The sequence below is a fragment of the Mytilus galloprovincialis genome, chromosome 1 (genome assembly GCF_965363235.1).
Source record: "Mytilus galloprovincialis chromosome 1, xbMytGall1.hap1.1, whole genome shotgun sequence".
Lineage (NCBI taxonomy): Eukaryota > Metazoa > Mollusca > Bivalvia > Mytilida > Mytilidae > Mytilus > Mytilus galloprovincialis.
Window position 1 is genome coordinate 28819704 of NC_134838.1, and position 22767 is coordinate 28842470.

General features: G+C 32.1%; 1 protein-coding gene across 2 annotated transcripts in view; it reads left to right on the forward strand.

Moving 5' to 3' along the window:
- The window catches only part of LOC143071121 (uncharacterized), a 72222-nt gene that overhangs the window by 16029 nt on the left and 33426 nt on the right, over positions 1–22767 (forward strand). For both annotated transcript variants that reach the window (XM_076245246.1, XM_076245236.1), the window contains exon 2: positions 21343–22083. In XM_076245246.1, the coding sequence (XP_076101361.1) occupies positions 21377–22083 (707 nt within the window). In that variant the 5' untranslated portion in view covers positions 21343–21376. The remainder of the gene's footprint in view (positions 1–21342; positions 22084–22767) is intronic.

Genomic DNA, 22767 nt, shown 5'->3' on the forward strand with positions numbered 1-22767 from the left:
TTCTGGATTTACACGTATGAAAAACTCTTCACTTTTCGGGATTCGAGGAAAACAAATTTAGCAAACACTGTTGAGGAACACAAATAAAAAAATAATTCTGTATCATAAATTTAATTTGTTAATATTTGCAACTCTTAAAACCAGCTGATAATTTTTTATTCATCATGTTGAATAACCTAACAAATGGGGATACATGTAAACACGACTTCCCAAATTTAATCTAAAATTCAACTACAATGTACGTTACCCAACACTTTTAATATTGAAACAATACAAGATATAAATATTTTTTTTTTATCAAATTCGAATACTGGGAGCTATCTGAAGTCTGTTCATAGGATCTCATTTTTAATATAGGCGTGGCAATCCATCACTTTAATCCAATCAACTGTCCTCAATAATAAAGATTGACGTGCAATTGTGTCTGTGTCAAGTTAGATTAATATATTCATATTTCTGGACGTACATATGTCAGGGTTTAGGCTATTTCATTCGATAGAAGTATATGAAAAAAAAGGATTTTCTGATATTCTATCTTTAACTGAAATAAATGGCATTAAATCGTAGAGGCAGTCCCACTTTATGTGAAGAATAGAACATATTGGGCTTTTTTTGGATTTTCTTTGTCCACTAGCAAATGTCTGCCTGTACCACTGATTATATATATAACTTCCGGACTAGCAAACACAGGCAACCCAGTTATTAATATTCCTGCTTCCAACTGAACGACATATTCCAGATTGTTGGAATCTTGTTTAGTCATTCTTTAACTCACGTGCATATTACATAATTGATCTTATAAGTGTATGCGAATAAGATAATTCCTAGTCAATGCATATTTCATTTTTTTTAGAAATTTAATCTTGTGCTTACATGCACACTTTAAAACGTTTTCTATATTGTATAGAATTTACCATTGGAATCAAAAGTAATACTTAAATGTTTATGACAGGAGACAATTCTACCGGTGTGTAGAAATACCGGAAAGGACTTCTTAGTGCACTAAGAAGAAAGCTTTGGCACTAAGGACATTAAAACGATGTTTTGAGACCCCAAAGAACGTGGATATAAGAGGCTATGAGTATATAACTCATATTTATAAAGTTTGGTATCAAAAGATGTTGTAATTTTGAATTAAAATGCTTTTTAATCGGCGCGTGCCACTCGGCAATCATCATGTTCAATAAACCTTATCCAATAAACAATTGTCATGCCACCCACCAATCATCATGTTCAATCAACCTTATCCAATTAAAAATTGTCTTTTGATCGTTACTAATTGATTAATTAATGGTTGTTGTTGAATGCACCTAACGGTTTAGCATGGTATAATTTCAAGTTGATGAAAGAAAAATAAAAAATTGAATTTTGTGTTTACTTTGCCTTTGTTAAAATTTGTTTTTAAGGAAACTGATTTTTTTTTAAGAGGCCAATTTTGAGATACAAATTGAGAAAAACAATGCTTCTGAGCTTTCATTTCCTATACATACTTTCATTATACTTTGAAAGACATATGAAAGTATGTGGCGTCCTTAGGGTTCTTCAAAACCCGATTACAAAAGTAGTATAGAAATTTTAAAACTTCAAGTCTGACCGGCTTTAGAAACGCAACGCTAGATTATTCTTTTCAATTTTCATTTTTAATTATGCATTTTTTTGTAAACAAACTTATGAATAGAAAGTTCTGTCATTACTTACAGTAAATGTTTGAAAAAAAATGCAGTTCGAAAGTTGAATTGATTACGTCATTTTCGATGTTCAAATATTGTGGTATACACTGAAACCCTGGTTTTCCCCTTACCAATGAACGTGTCACCGTCAAAAGCAATGACTGCCTGTAACAAACGCCAAAATGATAGTCAGAAAGGTCAACCATTTCTGTTCGGCACGTTTTGGTTTCTGTTTTGCACCTTCTGATTTTGCCGTTGATCCACCCATTACAATGTGTTTTGTCAATTATGCGGTTTAAACTTTAAGGCTCTAAATGTTTTTCTGCAGTCGATTCTTTGCCAGTTCAGTTAATGGGAAACATTTATGGCATTAATCTGTGCAAAATTTCATTCATCAATTTGGTTAGCAGTTGACGTTCCGGCCGTAGATCTGTCTCACAAATGACGTTGTCTAATCAAATTCTATTGACGTTGCATTGTCACTACATGTTGATCTAGTCTTTGATGGTCTTCAACAAATCCAGTCTACCGGTATCATTGTCGGAAAGACAGTAAGACGAGTTTCTGACGTCAATTTTTTGTGTTGCAGCACGTTCACGTTTTCCTGTTTGCAGAATTCTAATGAGTTGATTCAGCTTTTCATTCCTGAGTTTTGTCAATATGGAGATGCAACATTTTTTAAATGATTAAAGTGTGTCCACAGATTGAACGAACTGTTTCTCAAAGAAAAAAACCGGAAAAAATCTTTTATTGGCTCGAAATTTCTCTTTCTGAAATTTCGTGCGATCTAAAAAATCTGGTATGTTCAATAACCACAGGTAAGTCAGATGTTTATTTTTCGAAAGGAAAAGACATATGATGAGCATGAATAGTAGTTGCATGAGGATCAAACATTATTTGGTGAAAAAAATCTACAAAATGAGTATTGCGTTTTTAAAGCCAGTCAGTATACTATTTTATGTTTAAAAAGAGAATATAAATCATAAGTGTCTTCTATGAACGATAAATTTATCATTGAATAAACAAAAATTCATCTTTATTTTAACAATTGAAGATAAATACCATTTTCATTTATAATGTAATAAGCATAGTGATGTAAGAAATATAATGCACAATGTGGGAGAACTTAATAATTTAGTTAACTAAATCATATGGCTCTAGAGCCCTTTCTGCCATGATTATTAATTTAAGAGACGCTAAAGAACTGGACAACTGTGAAAATAAATGATTTTAAGATTTTAAAATAAATGAAAGTGATGTATGAATATATGAATATATACAACAAAAATAAGCGAAAGGAGATGTGGTATGGTTTTCCACAAAAGTTAAAATAAAGTAGATGGAAATAAATAAGTCATATTTACACTCTTAAAATGTGTTTAGGGCCTAAACATCAAACTATACATATTTTTACTTGTAATGCATTTGTAAATAAGTTCTTATCCTCAATATGTTCCTCTCCTAAACACGTGAAGGAAAGTGTTTAAATTTAAATATGTTTAACCCTATATGTATTTAACCTGACAACATGTTAAAGATAAACATGTTTTGGTGCTGCCTCTTATCAACAAAAATGATACATTCTCAGTAAATCACATCAGAAATTAGATTAGACTAAAACCTCATTGAAACTGAATATATTTGTTTTTGTAGAACATGAGTTTAGTCTCCCTTAAAACATAATAAATCATCATATAGAGACCAAGGCAGCAAAGATAGTCAAAATAATCTTTTTGCATTTGCCAGTATTCTATCCTTTTAAAATCCTTGCTGTGAGGTTTGATTGACATCAGAAAAATGAATGAAATATTGGCCACTGGACCTTAAGCAACCAAATATCATCCTCACTTTTCCGTGAAGAGTTCACAATTATTTGTCTTTTTAAAATTAAAAGGATAAAAAAAATATATGAGTTGAAAATACGCCATTACATTAGAAGTAAAAAAAATATAACAGACAGAAATACAGAATAAACACGGCAGGAACAAACAAACGGAAAAAAAACCAGAACAACTTGAAATACCATATACATGTTTAATCAGTATACAAGCGGATTATAAACGGGTCAAGGTTGGGCGAACACGAATTTCTACCGATTACACAGGTGACAATCAACTGATTGAGGCACGTGTCGAGAAAACCTTAAATAACTCTCTAATAAAAAAAGATATAATTATGAAATTTTTACAAAGTCTATTTCTTGATGCCATGTCCCTTGTGACAGTTGTATCATTCCATCAGGTCCTTAATGCACACTTTTGTTCTTAGTGCACCAAGGAGGTCCTTTGCGGTATTTCTACGGACCCCAATTTTACACTTGATTTTGAAGTCCTTATTTTAATATCTTCTGGAGAAGAATTACAGGAGAATAGCATAGTAATTGTCTTGTTCCGATTAAAATCAATAAACCAATCCTTAGACCATGCTAAAATTTGTTCTAAATCGCTATTTAAGACATTCGCTATTGTGTAAGGACTAGTTCTTGAATAAGAAAGGGATGTTTCATCAGCACACAATCGAGTTAGACTTATCAAATTACCAGCTATGTCATATACATGAATAAGGAATAGTAGGGAACCGAATACAGAGCCTTGTGGAACTCCTGCATTAGTATTCTCAAAAGGCAAATATGAAACAGAAACGCATTTTGTATATTTGAAATATAACTAATTAAGTGATTAAATACATTTTTAAATACAATTTCTTTTTAAATACTTTGCCCACTGCTGAAAATAATGAGATTGGTCTAAAATTGAGAAATCAGTGATTTGTCCCTGGTTTTGAAAATAAACATATGCTCAAAGTCAACTCATTTTAAAGAAGTTTTGAAAATAAAATGGCTAAATGCATTTTGTTTTTACATAAAGCACAAATAGATTTACATGTTACATTCTGAGATCAAAATATCTTAAATTCCCCAGTCCAGAGATACCATGTATATTCGCCTGAATATACCATATCGAGAATTTTACATTCATACTTGTTACGTAATAAGATATTTGCCCAGGTAAAAAGATCCAGCAGGTGATGTATATTCTAAAGTGTTTATCGCCTTCCATAATAAATGCTGACGATGACATTTAGCTTTAGGGACATTTTGTTTTCGCAAAGAAAAACAAAAATATACTGGTGTGTCAAAAATTAAACAGTTTTATGCATATAATATTCTGTTGAAAAATCATTTTTAAAATTAAAGGTAAACAGGTAAACAGATAAGCATAACGACTTCGCAATTTCTTGTTCAGATCCATGGACACAGATGTCAGAATGAATAAGAAAACACTAAACTCTTAAACAATATATTGTTAAATGGACACCAAACACATTTTGATAGAATAGTGTACTGATAGATTTCTTGTGTATTTTCTATGTTCTGAAAACTTCAACATCCCATCAACAATACTTAAATTAAAGTCCTAAGTTTTATAAAGTAAACATATTTTTTTTAAATATCATTGGCAAGGCTGCATGTACATTGAACTATCGTTTTCATATATTTCTTTTCCGCCATGCATAAGTTTAATCTTTACTTTGACTTAATTCTCATGATATAATTTTTTTATGTATAATTTGTTTCAGAGATCGATTTATAAACGTTATGCTTAAAATAGTTAACCGACACAGAGCGATAGCACAGACAGATGTAGTAGTCTCAGCCGAAAACAATACGTAATATTGATAATATAAGCAAGTGTGACAAACCAATCCCAAATTTGTTGTTTTGGATTATTCATGGTTGACTAGTTCTATATTAACCAGTGACACGTGTCCTAATTTTTAAGAAAAGGGACAGAAAAAGTATTTAACAAAAATAACCGGTTTTTCAAAACTATATTTTCAAAATGCACTGCATAATTTATACAGCTTTAAAGTGTTTCATTTTATTTTATGTTTGTGTCAATGTTCATGACTTACGAGTATTATATTTCTTGTGAAATTGATAGATGAGCGTTTTTTTACAACTACCGAACAAAAGAATATAGCGTAAACGTCAATTAATGGACAAGCAACCCAACGAGAAAAATAAAATTTAAGAGGCATCTACATGTACATGTATAACTAGTTTGGAGATAGAGAAATCATTCAATGCCATATGATTCTATTCAGATTTGTGCGTTTTTCCGATTTACGAATAAGTCAATAAGATAAAAAAGTAATTGAAGCCAAAAAAAAAAAAAAGGTACATGAAATAACGTAATAACATAAGATTACATATACATATGTACCTAGTAGCATTTAATAAAACAACATTTGAACTTATTATTACCATTTTTTTTCAATTGTAATTTTATGTTTATGTATATTTAATGTTACCCGATATGGAGTTCTTCTAAAAATGAAAATCATTTGAATGGGTATTTCTTGTGTATATACATGTATCACACATGCTATCTACATGTACAACATACGGAAATGACACGGCTGGGTATTGTAAAGTTACTGAAGGAAGATTAATGTCAGGTGTATATCCCCGGACGAAGAATTTACTGGTGTGTCAAAACGTTTAAGTGTAATTTGTCATATTGTAAAGGTTTGAATCGCGCTCGTCTCTTCTTTTTTTATAATATGAATTGCGCCAATAAATGGAATTTGCCACATTCCCCATTTCCATTCTCTAATTTATTAATTGTTTTATAATAACCTCGAAACGATTAACCTATTTACACCTTCATGTTACATTAGAATACTGACTTCAACTGTTAAATAACTTTATAATTACTAAAATTACTAAAATTTGAAAGTATGTACTTTAAGAAAGTCTCCTTCTGTATGCCATGTTTTTTGTCTCAATTCTATCATTCCATCAGGTCCTTAATGCACTATTTTGTTCTAAGTGCATGCACTAATTAAGGAGGCGCTTTGCGGTATTTCTTCTTGTACCTTTAAATACCGGAAAGGACCTCCTCGGTGCACTAAGAACAAACATTTGAAAACAAGTCTATAATATTTGCGCAATTAAATGATTGTTTTATTGGCGCAAATGAATGCTGCAGTTGTTACAATAAAGTGATGCAAAATAAAATTGGCGTAATTAAGTTGTGGCGCAAATTAATTCTTTTTTAGCGAAACTGGATATCGACCTTCAAAACACATCCATGGTATTTGTTCTCCTCAAATGTCAGACTCTGACATTGAGGAGAACAAATACCATGGATGTGTTGTCTTTTTTTCTAATACATTTAGATATAAAACGTTTACTTCATATAAAGCCTCATTTATATAACATTATATATAATTTATTGTGTCAAAGAAATATTTGGATCAGTGAAATATTTGGCGGAGGAGAGAGAGAGACATATAGACTTATATCGCGGTATTTGGTCTCTTGTTGTTCATGTCAAAATGTGATGGGAGGAAACGTTTCCCCTTCGTTTTATATATATTCCATAATGATATTAGTTAGAGATTTAATCCAATCCAAACTAATAATTGTTTTTTTTTTATCTCGCATCTTTTTATATCAAATCATTTTAACTCAACACTATAATAATTGAAATAACTTTCTGAAATAAAACCCTAACATACTTGTATATCAGACGCTTAACAAAACGATATACCATACGATTGATGAAACGCTAAACGATATTACATACCATACGATAAACGAAACGCTAAACGATACCATAAACCATACGACAAATAAAACGATTAACGATACCATGAAGCATACGCTATACAAAACCCTCAACGGTGACATTTACCATACGATGAACGAACGATGTACGAATGCTGACCGAACGTTGTACGGACGATGACCGATCTCTATACGAACGATTACCGAACGCTGTACGTACGATTCCCGAACGAAAAAAGTGTTAACTTTTACGTTACAGGGACTGTAAATGAAAGGCAATTCAACCTCATCGTAATAACTATTACATTGTAGTGATATAAATCAGTATTCTCTGGTTTGTTGTTATACATTATTTTTTTTCAAATATTTGTATATACCAGTAACATGTTTATATAATTTTCATCCATTTGTATATCATTCTATTCTTATATTTTAATTATAGAGCAGTGCATATGCATGGTGGACACTTTTCTGTAATAATTTATCTAATCGATTGAATTTAAGTCGGCATTCATATTTTCCCACAAAACGCTTTTGAGATATTCTGTCTTGTGTGTTAACATATTTGTTTCTGTATGTGTGCATATATATTAATGATTTATATATATATATATATATATACATTTCTAACGTCGAATGACATTTACATATTATTTATTTGTGTTCTAATTTTGTTTTGTTTTGAGTATTCATTGAAGAAATTAATTTGTAACAAGCGATACGGATTGTTATTTTGCACTAAGAAATGTCCGCGTATTTATACGATCGGTTACCAGTCAAAAACGAAAGTCAAATATCTGTAGCAACAATACATCGGAATGCCCTCACGATCATCGCGATGTAAAAGAGCGTCCAAACGGCGAGCTGATTATGTTCATAGAGATATGGAATTACCATCGGATAAAGTCTTTGATATCCAACAATAACTGTTTTCATTCTCAATATTTTTTCAATGTTAATAATAATATAGGGTTATTGCATGAATATTGGGAAATATTGTCCCGAGTAGAATTTTATATTGCACGAGCTTGCGAGTGCAATATATGTTCTACGAGGGACAATATTCCCAAATATTCATGCAATAACCCTTTTATTATATAGCAATATAATATTTGAAAGTAAAAATTGTTTTAAACTAAAAGGAGTAGGGGCAATAAGGCCCTTATTTGGCCCAAAAATTACTGCACATTTTAAAGTTATCATACATATTCTTTAAATACTGAAAACTTGTCTAAGCTATAAGGTACTTAGAAAAACCATACAGATTTGACCTCGAACAAGTTTCTATGGCAACACATCATAACCTAATTTGCATATTTTGTTAAATTTCGTGATTTTCCTTGTTTTTTCATCAAATTTCAAGTACATTTTAGACTGAAAAAGTATGTGCGCACCTAAGAAACAAGTTTATATTTGGTGAGATAATGCCAATAGTTATAATAAAGCTTTTGCTAAATTATTTTGTTGTTTCTCGGCTGCGCAGGATATTTCCCCAACGGAATTAAAGTCAGAAAATTGCATAAATTCTGTATTTTTCATCGTTTTTGTGAAAACAGTACATATCATGACGTAATTGTGACGTCATCAGATAAAAATCTTAATGTTTTCCATTTATATTTCTTGACCCCATGCATTTCTAAACATTATGTGGCAATTTGAAAAAGTTATCAAACATTTATTTTTCTTGGGCCAAAACTAGGCCTTAATGCCTCTACTCCTTTGGTTGTGGGTGACGTCATGAATTTTGAAGATTTATTGCACTAGTGCAATATTAGAATTTATTGCACGCTAACTTTTGGTTACTTTCTGTGGGAAATATTATATTGCTATACAATAAATACATTTTTTGATCGACAAGATTTTTGATTCTCGTGGTATCTGAAGTTGTTCAATTTATAGTTTGAGGCTACTCAACTGGTATCTTCAAATTTCGGATCATCAGCATTTGTACATTTTAATTTGTTTGGAATATTTATTCTCCCATTTGAATATTCATTGTCAAATGTAATTGAAACTGTATTGGATTGGATTGTTTAAATGAATTGTTTTTTTTTTCTTTCAAGTAATGATAGTTTTTGTGTATTTCGATATTACCCATGTGAATAGGCTATAGCAGTGTGACATATATTAGATTCTGATATGTCGGTAGACTATTTACAGCCGCATTTAAATTCCACCATTGCATCGTCACTTCAAACAGAATTAGTCGGTTAAACCATATGATTGAAAACAATGGACTGATCAGGTTGTTAACACTGTCAACTATCAATAGGGTCAAGCAGCATTTTCGAAACGTTAAGTTTATGTAAGCGCTAATGTTGTTACAGGTACGAAATTTTAGTGATATTGATACTCGAACATTAAACTGGTTATGACATAGTTTGTGAATTATGTTTGCGGTTTTCTTGACATGCATTGTGACGTGTTATCGTATTCATTTTAAATTAGAAAGCTATAGCAGTTATATAAGAAAAGTATCGCATTCATAAAATGTTGATATCAAACACACATCGCTATTAAATGAGGCAAACATCGCATTGATATAATAAAATATAGCAATATCTTCGACTTATAGGTGATTTTGGCTTAGCAGACAATTGGATTTATCTCAATTGCATTCCACTGGATTTGCTACATGATATTTATTAAATGTGTACATCTACAAATGATAAATCGTGCATTTATGTTTCATTTATTCAACAATTCAATTTTCTCGTTTAAATACACCTTGTTTGTTATTATATAAAATAGTTCATGGAAATTTTACAGCAGATGTATGTCGTGTTAAATGTCACCCTGTTTTAGGAAAAGAGTCATTTCTTTATACCGATAAATCTGCCTTTCTTCGTACAAATCATAACATTCGTCTGAAATTTCCCATCATGCAACTCGTTGATATAAGACAATATCGCTCGTTGATATAAAAAAACGTTTATATTGATTCGCTTCTTCCATAGACTGAAAAATCAATAATTTTTAATCCCCCGTTTTCATAACCGCCAATTAGTGTATTTCTTTTTACTTTGTCATTTTTACAACCCAAATATATTTAAAACAGCATCTTACAATCTCTTCAGTGAATTTGTTTTGAACAATACACGAAGTGGCAAAGAATGTAAATTTTGGTTAGGTCCAATATTTAATAACTGATATTGTTACAATTATTGTTAGTTTCCTATTTCCCATGCCTTAAGTATGGATTTTATTTTATCAATTTGAGTTCTCAATTTAACTTTTCACATTCGTTTGTGTTTTAACCAAAATAAATTTATAACCTTTAACTGGTTTGTTCATCCAGCATAATCTCTGCATTGTATCATTACTATGTTTAAGCTCCCCTATCCATATTCCTTCTGTTTTACTACGATTTAATCTCAGACCTAAAAAAAAACCCAAACGTTTCTATCGGATTCATAGCAATTCATTTATCAGATTTTGAACTTCAAAAAAAAGTTGTATCATCCTCCAATTGAGATACTTCTATGTTATGTGTTTTTTTTATCAATAGTAATTCGAATACCTTTGATGTCAGGGTTTTGTCGTAATCTTAAAGCCATAATTTCTACTGACAAAGCAAAAAGTAAAGCAGATAATGGGCATCCTTGACAGATTTTTGGAGTTTTCAAAAATCTCAGATATCCATCCATTATCTATTGTACATGTTTGTATTCCCTTATATAAATTTTCCATCCATGATATACATGTTTCATTAAAACCAATTTTTTAAGAACGCTTAACATGAATTCCCATTCCCATACGATACTGCATAATCCATAATGTCTTGAATTTGCCTTCAATTGAATCCAATAATATGATTGTTTGCACATCCAGTTTGATCTTCATTTATTAGTTTAAGAAGCTGTTTTTTAAGTCTCTATGCCAAAACATGGGTAAGTTTTTTTCTTCAAATCTACGTTTAATATTGATATAGGACAATAATTGTCCAACAATAATGGGTCATTCTTTATAAATAATAAAGATAGTACACCTGTTTGTTGGGTATACGATACAAGATTTTCCTCGTGTCCCTTATTAAGAACTTGAACTAACATTAGTTTGAATTTTTCCAAGAAAGTCTTATGAAATTCCAAAATCAAGCCTTTAAGACCTGGTTATTTATTTAGCTTCATCGTGTTTATAGCACCAATGCATCCATCTATAGTTACTTCCCCATCACATTCTTTAAAGTCATCAACATTTATATCCCTTTCAATGATAATATCAGAAATGTATGAATGTAACAAAGGAGTAGGTCCGGTAAGGACCGATTTTGGCCTCAAATTTCAGGTTCATCTGATGAAAGATTTTGACCACTTTTTAAACACTTAAGTGTCCATTTCATTTGATTCAATTAGTTTATGCGAAAGATTTTAACTGATTTAGTCATTAAAAACGATCCGATTCAAGCTCAAATATGAAAAATCTACCAAATATGCCGAAAAATGTCACTTTTCAGATGGGTTTTGTCAAAGATGAAAGTGGCCGCATCCGTGTTCATCCACAACCTTTATATATGTTATGTATTATCATCAAATACAACTTACATTACTCAATATTAAGTATGAACACGAATGCGGCCAATTTCGTTTTACACGGAAACCGTCTAAAATTTAACTAAAATGCTAGAATTGTGGATATTTCAGTAATTTAGCATGACTTTCTAGTGCTACTACCCGATATATGTGCATTGTATTGTAAAAACAGCCCATATGTATGTAGCAGAAGCATTCTTCTGTCCGATAAATAACTAAAGGTTTACATTTTTACAATTTTGTAAAACTGCTATATTTTGGGGCCAAAAAGGGGTCTTACTGGATCTACTCCTTTTTATCGAGGCATGTTGTAGTGTATAATAATTCTTTATTTTTTTCAACATTTCTTCCTGGTTTGTTGTTACTTCGTTTAATATATATATGTAATTGTCTTAACCCTTCACGTAAATAGTTGTCCTTGTCAAGAATACATAGTGTTGAGTTTTTGTCTGCCTTACGTATTATAATGCTGTATTTTTTTCCTTTTGATTCCGAATAGCCAACAATTCCGCGACAGATATATTTCTAATATGTTTGTTTATTTTCTTTCTACTAAGTTCGATATTTGTGGAGAATATGTAATTTTCAATTGCTGGACAAGAATCCAACGGTTCGTACCCGGAATTTTTGTAAAAAGGGTGTATTTTGTATATTATACCGTTTTTGAAGAGAAACCGACATCTAAGTTTTCTTGATAATTCGTCAAAGTCCTTCAAAACGTTTTGTATGGCATTTTTGTTCGAAGGGTTGATGATGAATGTTACACCTTTTGAAAGTTATAAAGTGAGCTGTCAGGTTATGTCCCGATAAATTTTTCACAAATAATCTGGCATTTTTTACCAACTTAGTATGTAATTTCGTAAGTCCTTTTATTGTTCTTGTTTCCTATAGGTTTATATGATACGTTTTTGCTTTTAATAGTTCGTTTCAAGTGTCCTGCAATGTTGATTGTAAAGAAGTGAATAATTGATACGGGACACGTGTTATGTTAGCCTCATTTCACGAATTATACAGCGATCACCTGCAGATAATGTTAGGGTCTGATTTGTAATAAAAAATAGAATAACTTGTTGAAAGTTAATTAGTTGAATACTTATGAACGGAATATCTGTCCTTCTAAGACCTTCACATAACTTAAGTAATTGTAATTTTTGATTTTGATTAATAAAAAAATTAATGTTACATTTTTCTGAGCATCCCTGAACAATGGGTTATAATACAGATGATACCGTTTATTTTATTACATTGTATATATAATGTATACATGTTTAATTGTTGTAATCGTTGCTAAAATGATATTTGTTTTAAATATATTAACTGGTACACTCTGTATCATAATTAATGTTTGCAAGGTTGAGAGATAAGTCATATTGAGTGAATTTATATCGTTATTCAAATCGATTTTCTAAATCATTATTATTACTTCAGACTTTCATGAAAACATTGACTATAACAATCAATCTCGATACAATAGTTAGATAGCCTTAAATAGTTATGAATACCAATAGAATATCAAAAGATTGCCAAATATAAATGTGGAAAACCCCCTAGTTTTGAATAATAACATCAACGGTACCAATTTTTCTGCGCCAGATGCGCATTTCTACAATACATGTCTCTTAACATAGACTCAGACTCCAGAAAATATCAGTCACTGATATCACCGTTTTATGACAAAATAATTACTGGAACTCTGTAAATAAAATACAAATACGTACTTTAACAAGCTTTCGATAATTGAATAATCGATCTAAATGGATCCCCAATTTAGAAAAAGGCTTTGCTTTCAGAAAAACATCCGATCAGCTGGGTATTCAAGTTTTGCTTCCCGATTTTTTTTTAAAAAGTAACGGATTAAGTCAAAACACGCCTTTTCCCCGTAAAACCAAATGACTCGCATAATTTATATCAATAGGTACTGAAAGTAACTAAAATGATACACAATTTAACGTAAGACAATTCATATAATTTATCATACAATATTTACAATATTAAATCAAAAATGAACACACATTTAACCGGTTTATTCATGGAATATTTACCATTCAAGAAAGGATAACTTGTACATGAAAGTCCGTAATGAACTTTTCGACTTTATTAAAAGTAAGCCTTTCAACATAACTAAACATTCTAGCAATGATAGAACATAATAAAGTCCAACGTGATCACAGCAATATCATAGTTTTAAATAGTTTAAACTACGCTCACCACTGAGTTTATATTCAAAACATCGCGGTTTTTAAGGGGAAATTTTAAAGGTTTATAGATATAAGAAGATGGTGTATGAGATCGAATGAGACAACTTTCCATCAAAGTAATAATTTGCTTAAAGTAAACCACTATGGATCAAAGTACGGCCTTTATATAGTGATATAAAAGTCCAAAAACTAAGTTAGAACACATAGCATAATATACCCAAATGCACATTGTATCTTCATTTTAGTTTGCCCCAAGTGTGACTAGGGGATTTTGGTCACTAAGGTACTTCCGATCGCCAGTAGAACGCTTGCCAAAGTGGGACGTTCATTTGGCTGTGCGGGGTGTATCCAATTTGCAGCCACGTCCGATTAGAATGAAGACGTTACATCCGATGCCTCGTGTAAAGAGAGTACCACGCTCTTTGCACGCTATGAAACCTTTCAACAACTCTTGAGGGGTCCGTAGGTGGCCTGTTGCAAAATGTTTGTCCCAATCCAATATACCCTCATTTTCTAGTGGCAGTATAAACTTCCCCGATCACCATCCAGAATGGCCTCTATTACAAGACCTACCATTTGTATTTATTGTTAACTTGTTATCGTCCTGCAATATTTGCCATTGCATGTAAGCAACCAACAATCAATCAATCTGTTAATTTTGTCGGTAGATTCGTGCCTGTTGTAGTAAGAGTGCTTTAGATTTCCATTAAACTTGGTGGAATTACTGGATGTTGAGTTCACTCTGTTAACACTTGTTTTTAAGTTTAAGTATTTCATCATTGAACTCGGTGAGCCTTATTTCCAAATTTATAACCCGAGGTTAATTCTTTGTAAGCTCAAGTTTTAGTTTATCTGCGTTAAAAGTCTAAAGTCAATGTCTGTATTAAAAAATATGGGTGTTCTTGTTAGGTCCTTTCTAATTGTATATTATTCCAGTGTAAAAATATGAACGTCTGCTTGCAATGATACCTGTATTTGAACTCTCAATAGTTAATGTCACAACTACGGTGACTTCGTGTACATAGAGAACGGTAGCCGAAACACCTCATATGCAATCCTTAACATTCTGGGGCCCGCAAATGAATTAAATTACAAAAAATGCTGAAAATTTTACTTTTACTGTCTCTGATAAATATGAAACTTTAAATATATTTAACTGTCTTTGATAATTCACACGAAAAACATAAAAAAAGGTTCATAGTCTATAATTAAGCACGATTAAACTCATTAGGGTATAAACTACATCTTTTAATATAAAAAAGAAGATTTGGTATGATTGCCAATGAGACAACTGTCCACAATAGACCAAATGAAACAGACATTAACAACTATAGGTCACCGTACGGCCTTTAACAATGAGCAAAGCCCATATCGCATAGTCAGCTATAAAAGGCCCCGATAAGACAATGAAAAACAATTCAAACGAGAAAACTAACGGCCTTATTTATATAAAAAAATGAACGAAAAACAAATATGTAACACATAAACAAACGACAACTACTGAATTACAGGCTCTTGACTTGGGACAGGCACATACTTAAATAATGTGGCGGGGTTAAACATGTTAGTTAAACATATTTTATTTGCTGAATTATAGCAAAATGGATTAGACACAAATAAATCATACTTATAAAGTCTTCTCCATAATACAATATTAAATTTTAATAATAGTATAATATAATGGACATACAAATAAAGCAAACAGTAAGAATATAATGCTAGCTTTCATAGGTAAAAAGAGGAGAGAGAGAAAAAAAGAGGAAAAAAAGTATGAAAAGTCATATTATTCTGTGATGATGACAATGATGTTCCATGCCAGTAACAATAACGCTCAATCAAGACATGAAAAAATCTGTTTGACCTTTTTATGAAATTTGGAACATGTTTGAAAATTTTAATATTTTTTCGTTCGAAAGTTCCAAGTGTCCGCAAATCAATTTTGTATCTAAAACAAAGTTTAAGATAGCCAGTCAATATTATTGAATAAGGTTTTTTCTTTTTCTATATGATGTGTATTTTGGGCAAACGAAGAAGTAATGGTGGACATCCTCAATATCTGCCCGATTCCTTCGCTTTGTGTTGTATGGTACTTACGTTTACATTGTCTTGATTAATTATTTGTATATTATCTTTAAGCAGACTCGTGTGATGTCGATTTTGACAATTTCTGCATGATTTGATTGACTGACAATCAACCAAGTTGTGATGTTCTTAACAGATAAAACATAAGTGGTCTCTTTTTTATATACACATCCGGTCTTTATATTCCAGTTGTTTGGTACAATTTAATGAGGTGTGGGACTCGCAGCAATAAACACACGGTTTAATATGGAAGTTAGCATTTTTGTAAACCTTATTTGGTTGGATGTGACTTTGTTATGGATTGCACGGTTCCGTGTTTGGCAAAATTGCTGGAGTAGCTGTGGGATTTCAAGGCTGTCTATTGAGTAACCGGCTTCCGTGATATTTTATTCATTAAATATGCCCTTTCGTAAGTTGGCCAAGCGTATGTTAGAAGACCCCAATTCTCTTACAAGGTTTTTTAAAATTTCCCCTGGTAGTTTGCTCAATATTGTTGTTACTAATAGCGCTTCGTAGGAATCGTCACTTTGTCCTAATGATGCTACACCTCGTATGTAAATTTCAATGTTATTATAAAAATATCGGAGGCTGGGATGGGGATGGGGGTGTTGATTGCTTGGACTAACCGACAAACCATCAATACTATAAAATAAGAAGTCTCCCATTTTTTTACGTGAATGATCATTTAAACATAAACGAATGTCAATCGTTTTACAGCGGATGACCGTGAGGGCATTCCGGTGTATTTCTATCGCCTAGATTTCCATTACGTAATATTCGTTTTGGGTTTTTAACCGATCTATAAACATGATGATACTTAGACATCATCAAGGGCAAACGAATTTTCCTTATCGATTGTTATAAAGTCATTTCTTCAATGAATACTCATCAAATACTTTTTAAAGAAGATAAATGGATAATATTAAAATGTGTTATTAAATGTATATAAATATAACTGAAACATCATTAATATATATGCACACGCATGCGGGAGTATATCTCAAGAACGTTTGCAATCTCAAGGAACGATAACTCTGCATGGATGGTTAAACATTTCTTGCGGGAAAATACGAAGGCTACTCAAATCCATTCCATTAGAAAAATCAAATTATTACAGAAGAGTGACGCGTCCAACAAATACTTACACTGCACTATTATCAATATAGTAGAATAAAATGATATACAAATGCATGAAAATATTTTGTACATGTACCAGTAATATCCAAGTATTAATATAATATATAACAATAAACCAAAGTATACTGATTATATCTGTACATTAACATCACTTTCAGGTATAGAGATGTGATTTTTTTTTCTGAAACAAGTGTTTTTCGGACCATCCACAAGAACTTGCGGTCATCCAATTTCAGTAATTCCGTACTTTGATTATCAATTGAATTCTCTGATCTACCTCTCACTAATTGAGATATTATTTTTTTTGAATATCTGTTTCACATGTGACGACGGATATGTTCCAGTTGCCGTAACCATAATACCGTCATCTTTTCCTCGAGTGTGAACTACCAAACAAAAGCAAATCGCTGGGTTTGTACTTTCACGAATAACACGACGGGTGCCTAACATCGAGCAGAATCTCTTAAATTTTTGGAGCACCTGAGATCAACCCGATGTATTTATATTACCCAATCATAGCGATCTATTGAGTCGGCCAATTGAAACTGTTTTTTTATGCCCCTGCAACTGAAAGTGTGGGGGGAGGATAATGTTTCACCCCATCCACCCGTCCGTCCCATTATGTGTATATAGTTATTCCGCATAACTTATCCTACAGTTTGAATCTTAGGAAGATTTCTCTTTATTGTCTGTTTGAACATATATTGAAGGTGTGCATGTGGTCAGGGTTTTTAGTTTTATTAATTTTTGCTCTTTTGGGAGGTAATTGAACTCATTTTTTGGGGTATAAGCAGTTGAATGTTATAGTTATTTTTAAATTACACTTTGCATCTGCAGGGGCAGCAATTGTGTCTCCCAGACACAATAATATCCCAAGAAAAGTCATACGTTGACTTCGTTATAATACAGTTGCTTTAGAGTGAACTGCGGGGAGTATCACTTTTGTCTATTGAAGGCTGTACGGTTGCCTATACATGATTTCGTACATCCACTACATTTAAACTCTGGTGGCAATTGGCAATCACACCACATCTAACTTTATTTCAACTTCTATGTTGCGTTTTGTATACTGTAACATTGTTTATCTCAGTTTGTACGCATTCCTCGGAGCCCTCTTTTCGGAAGCCCTAGCAAAAGCTCTTGGTCCACGATAGAAAATTTAAATACGAACTCATATAAGATAGCTCGAATTTCAACTCGAAATCTTAATTAATCTAAATGAGACTTAAATTTGAATCTTACTCAGACTCTACCTCAAAAAGTGACTCAGATTCGAAGTTATAACTAGAACTCTACCTTTAGATATGACTCAAACTAAAGTTCAACTCGAAACGCAATGCTTACTAGAACTTTAATTTTATAATGATGGCTTGAATTCGAAATCGAAGACTGACTCATAGTTTTCCTTAACAGTAACCCGAACTTTATCATTACGTAATGTCAAAACCATATTAAGTAAAGACAAAATATAATTAAGTTATAGTAGGACAACATAACGTTTTATCGTCCTTCCCTCTGCCTATATCAACCAGCTCTGTTGCTCCGGAATTCTCGTATCAAGACTTCAAAACGAGTCCAGGCATTATCAGTGACGTCACAATGTGAGAGGAGAAGTTTTCAGCGACGTCACAATGTGAGAGGAGACGTTATCAAGCTTGCTTTTTGCAAGCGTTAAACGGTCTTAGGGAAAGAAACGACCAGTAATAGAACGATAAAAAGATAATCGGATTTTCTTCGTATAGATATCATAAAATATCAGCCGCTCGACACGATGTGAAACTTTTTAGCTCGTTCGCTACGCTCACTCGCCAAAAAGGTTCACATTGTAGCTCGCGGCTGATATTTTACGATATCAATGTGTAGAAAACCCGATAATCTATACATATCAGAGTTCCACATAAGACAGCTGTGGCGTTCCATATAATGTAGTTGTTTCATTACCTAATGTGGTTTTGTTATTTCGTAATGATGATTTGTCTATTCTTTATATGGTTTTAACATTACGTAATAAGTTCCACATAAGACAGCCCAGCACTTCTATGTTGACATGAGTTATCATTGATATGGTCATACGTATAAACTAAAAGTGAAAACAACTTTGAAATATGAAATACTAAGGCTTTTTTACCTCAGAAATAGAGTACCTTAGCTGTATTTTACAAAACTTTTAGGAGGTTTGGTCATCAGTGCTCTTCAATTTCGTACTTTATTTGCCTCTTTTAACATTTTTGTATTCGAGTGTCGCTGATAAGTCTTTTGTAGACGAAAGGCTCGTCTGGTGCAAATACGAGATATCAATCCTGGTATCTATGATGAGTCTATTTACAACCACTTGGTCGATTCCACTGCTGGTAGAGTTTTTATTGCCCTAGGGTATCACGAGCCCAGTATTCAGCAATTATGTGTTGACATAAATTATCATAATTATACATTAATAGTTAGCACAACTTTGAATGTTTGAAATACTTAAGCTTTTATACATCAGGTATCGATTACTTGTTTTGTATTTTGCAAAATGTTAGGAATTTGTGGTTCTCAGTGCTCTTCAACTTCGTACATTTGTTGGCTTTCTTTTAACAGTATTGAGGGTCATAGATGAGTCTTTTGTAGACAAAACATCCTGTAAATATCCTGTACCTAGGAATATGGCAGTTGTTATCTATTATAATTCGTTTATATGTATGTTGGCATTTGTTTTTGTTGCACGTCAGTGTGTCTGTTGTTTTGTTGTTTTCCTCTTAGATAGTTGATGTGTGTCCCTCGGTTTAAGTTTGTTATCCGGATTTGTGTTCTCTCAATCGATTGATGACTTTAGAACAGAGTATACTTATGTTGACTTTATATAACGTTACATATAGTAAAATAATGGTATGAACAAACATGTTCGCTGGGTCATACCTAATAAGGATAACCTTAACCGTTATCAATAAAGACATATAAGTCATAGGGTTTTAGTAAACAACGTTTAAGTAAGATTGCAAAATGCAAAGATCATATCTGCTTGTTCATTTAAATTACATGCTGACAAAATATATCTCGATGAAATATTATTTAATCATCATATCATCATATTTATCCAGTTGGTAATGTGCAAAATATACCTTCGTATTTTTTTGTGAAAACATATCGAGGCCCGTAATTTTTAATTACTTTCGTTGTACAAATAACCATACAATGTTCATAAGTCAATGAGGTAGCATCCATGCACAATATATAATCAGACATCTAATCCTAGTTCCATAAAAAAGGGTATTGTGTAAGTTCGTTTGAAGGTCATGATAATGTGGGAAATATAAACTTTGTGTAGCTTTGAATGAATAGTACTATGATTGGGATATAATTCCCTGTATTTGTTCCAGTGATTTTTTTTGCTGTAGACTATTCATTTACACAGGTTGATAGTACGGATAATTTATTTAGGGCGAGCTGTTTATTCTCACTTTTTGAACACAACCTTTTTTGCAAAGTCAGTAGGACAAAATTTACATTTTCATCATGTCCTTGCTAAGGGTATTTTCACAGTAAGTACTAGTCCAGCACATGCATTTCCCAAATCACCTTACGTGTGACAGATGAATAGAAATATAGTCATTTAGATTTTTATCCGATTGCCCGTGGTGCCCTTGCCAAAGAAGGGTGTCCGTTTGGCTTTGCGGGATGAGCAGGTGCTCAGCCACGTCCATCTTCGTCTCGGACAGTCTCTATAACAGGTTAAACATAGTGTATGCATTGTGGATTTGTTCTTGTCCTTAAAATGCATGAAATGTTTGCAACTAGATATTTATCAATCCAAATCAATCAATTAATTATTTTACCAATTTTTGCTTATAATGCGCTGTTTTAGCAAACGTAATTAGGATATCTCTAGAACTGTAAAATGTGCATAAATTTATAAAAAAAGAGTGCTTCAAATGCAACCATTCTGGTGTTTAAAGTTAGAGTAGAACGGAATGCAACCTTTGAGATATGATATTAATTTTGGTCAAATGTCAAACACGACCACACAAGCGCCGTCTATTTTTAAAAAACACTGTCGACACGGTTGGTTGAAAGTTTTTAAATGCATATTATATCTTTTAATGTACTTAATGTATTTGCATATATATACTAAGAAAATTGAGAGTACATTACAATGACATTTTTTTTAGGTCTTACAAGAAACGGAACAATTCATATTGCAACATGGAACGACAACATTGGTGTTTATATTGTCTTATCCCTTTTCAGAATAAGTACAGTTTAAGAGGTCATCTTTATATCCATTCAAAGCAACCACGCGTTCCTTGTAGTATATGTCCGTTAACATTTGCGCATTATAGTCAATTAGGGAAACATCTCAGATATATGCATTCAGATTATATCATCAACACGTTTGTTGAAAATGCTGAAAGTATTTATAGAAAAGATATAACAGGCATCACACCTGGGATAGAATCGGGTTCCGAATGGGCAGACAGTTCCGAAGAAGAAACTATAACGAGCAGTGAGGAAGAAAATATTTCGGAGGATACAGATTCTGAAAATGTGGAAGAGTCCGTTGAAAACTTTTCGAATGAAACACAATACATCTTAGCAACAAATGTAAATGATGTTTCTGACAATAAAAATACTGTAGGCGAATTCGTTTCGAAAGGAGTCAATACTAAACATATGAATAATTCAGTTGGACATAATAGAAATGTAAAGAGTTGTGATGTTTCATTTCTTGTCGAATTAGAAAGGGGAAAAGCAGGAATACATCATTTGAATATCACAAGAAACATTTCTAATTCAAAAGATAATTCTAAACGACACATATTACAGCAGCATATGGAGTCGGAGTTCCTCAGTACAGATGATAGAGTGTCTTTTCAACGTCCTCGTGATGGAAACACAGACCCTGATTTAAGGTTTGTAGGAAACTTAAACATTAAGATACACATTGATTGTTATTTTTACAACACCACTTCATTGTTTCCCTTAACTATTACGTGAACTTGTACGGTGTATATCATATAAGATAAAATGATCATTGGAGTGCCGCTTGAACGAATCTCTACTAAACACGTATATATTATGTTTGTTTTTTATTCTATATCTTTCTCGAAGGATATACGTTAAGCTGTTAACAATAACTCTAAATCATAATATTTTACAAAATCAGTTTTACATGTCATTTGTCAACATGTGATTGTCAAATAATTTAAGACACAATAATGACTCTCTATGACTTAATATATAAAAACTCCTGTTATAGCATATTTGATTTAGGTTATTCAAATATTATATCTAAGTAAATGCCTGAAAATGTAGACGAAATTAATAAACAGGTTTAATTACAACTGCTGAATACATTAGACTTACAGATCGATAGTATAATAATCGCATGGTGAATCAGTATTTTGTTATGTCAGGATGGATCGCATGATACAAAAGTCTGCAATATTGGACCACATGACTACAAGTTTCTGTCTGCATCAATTTAGATTGTCAATATACCATCTTTTAATACAAAATAGTGGCTCGTAACAAACTTTTATTAGTTTTGATACCTTGGCTTTCTGGTATATTACAATTATTTGAAGCATCAATTA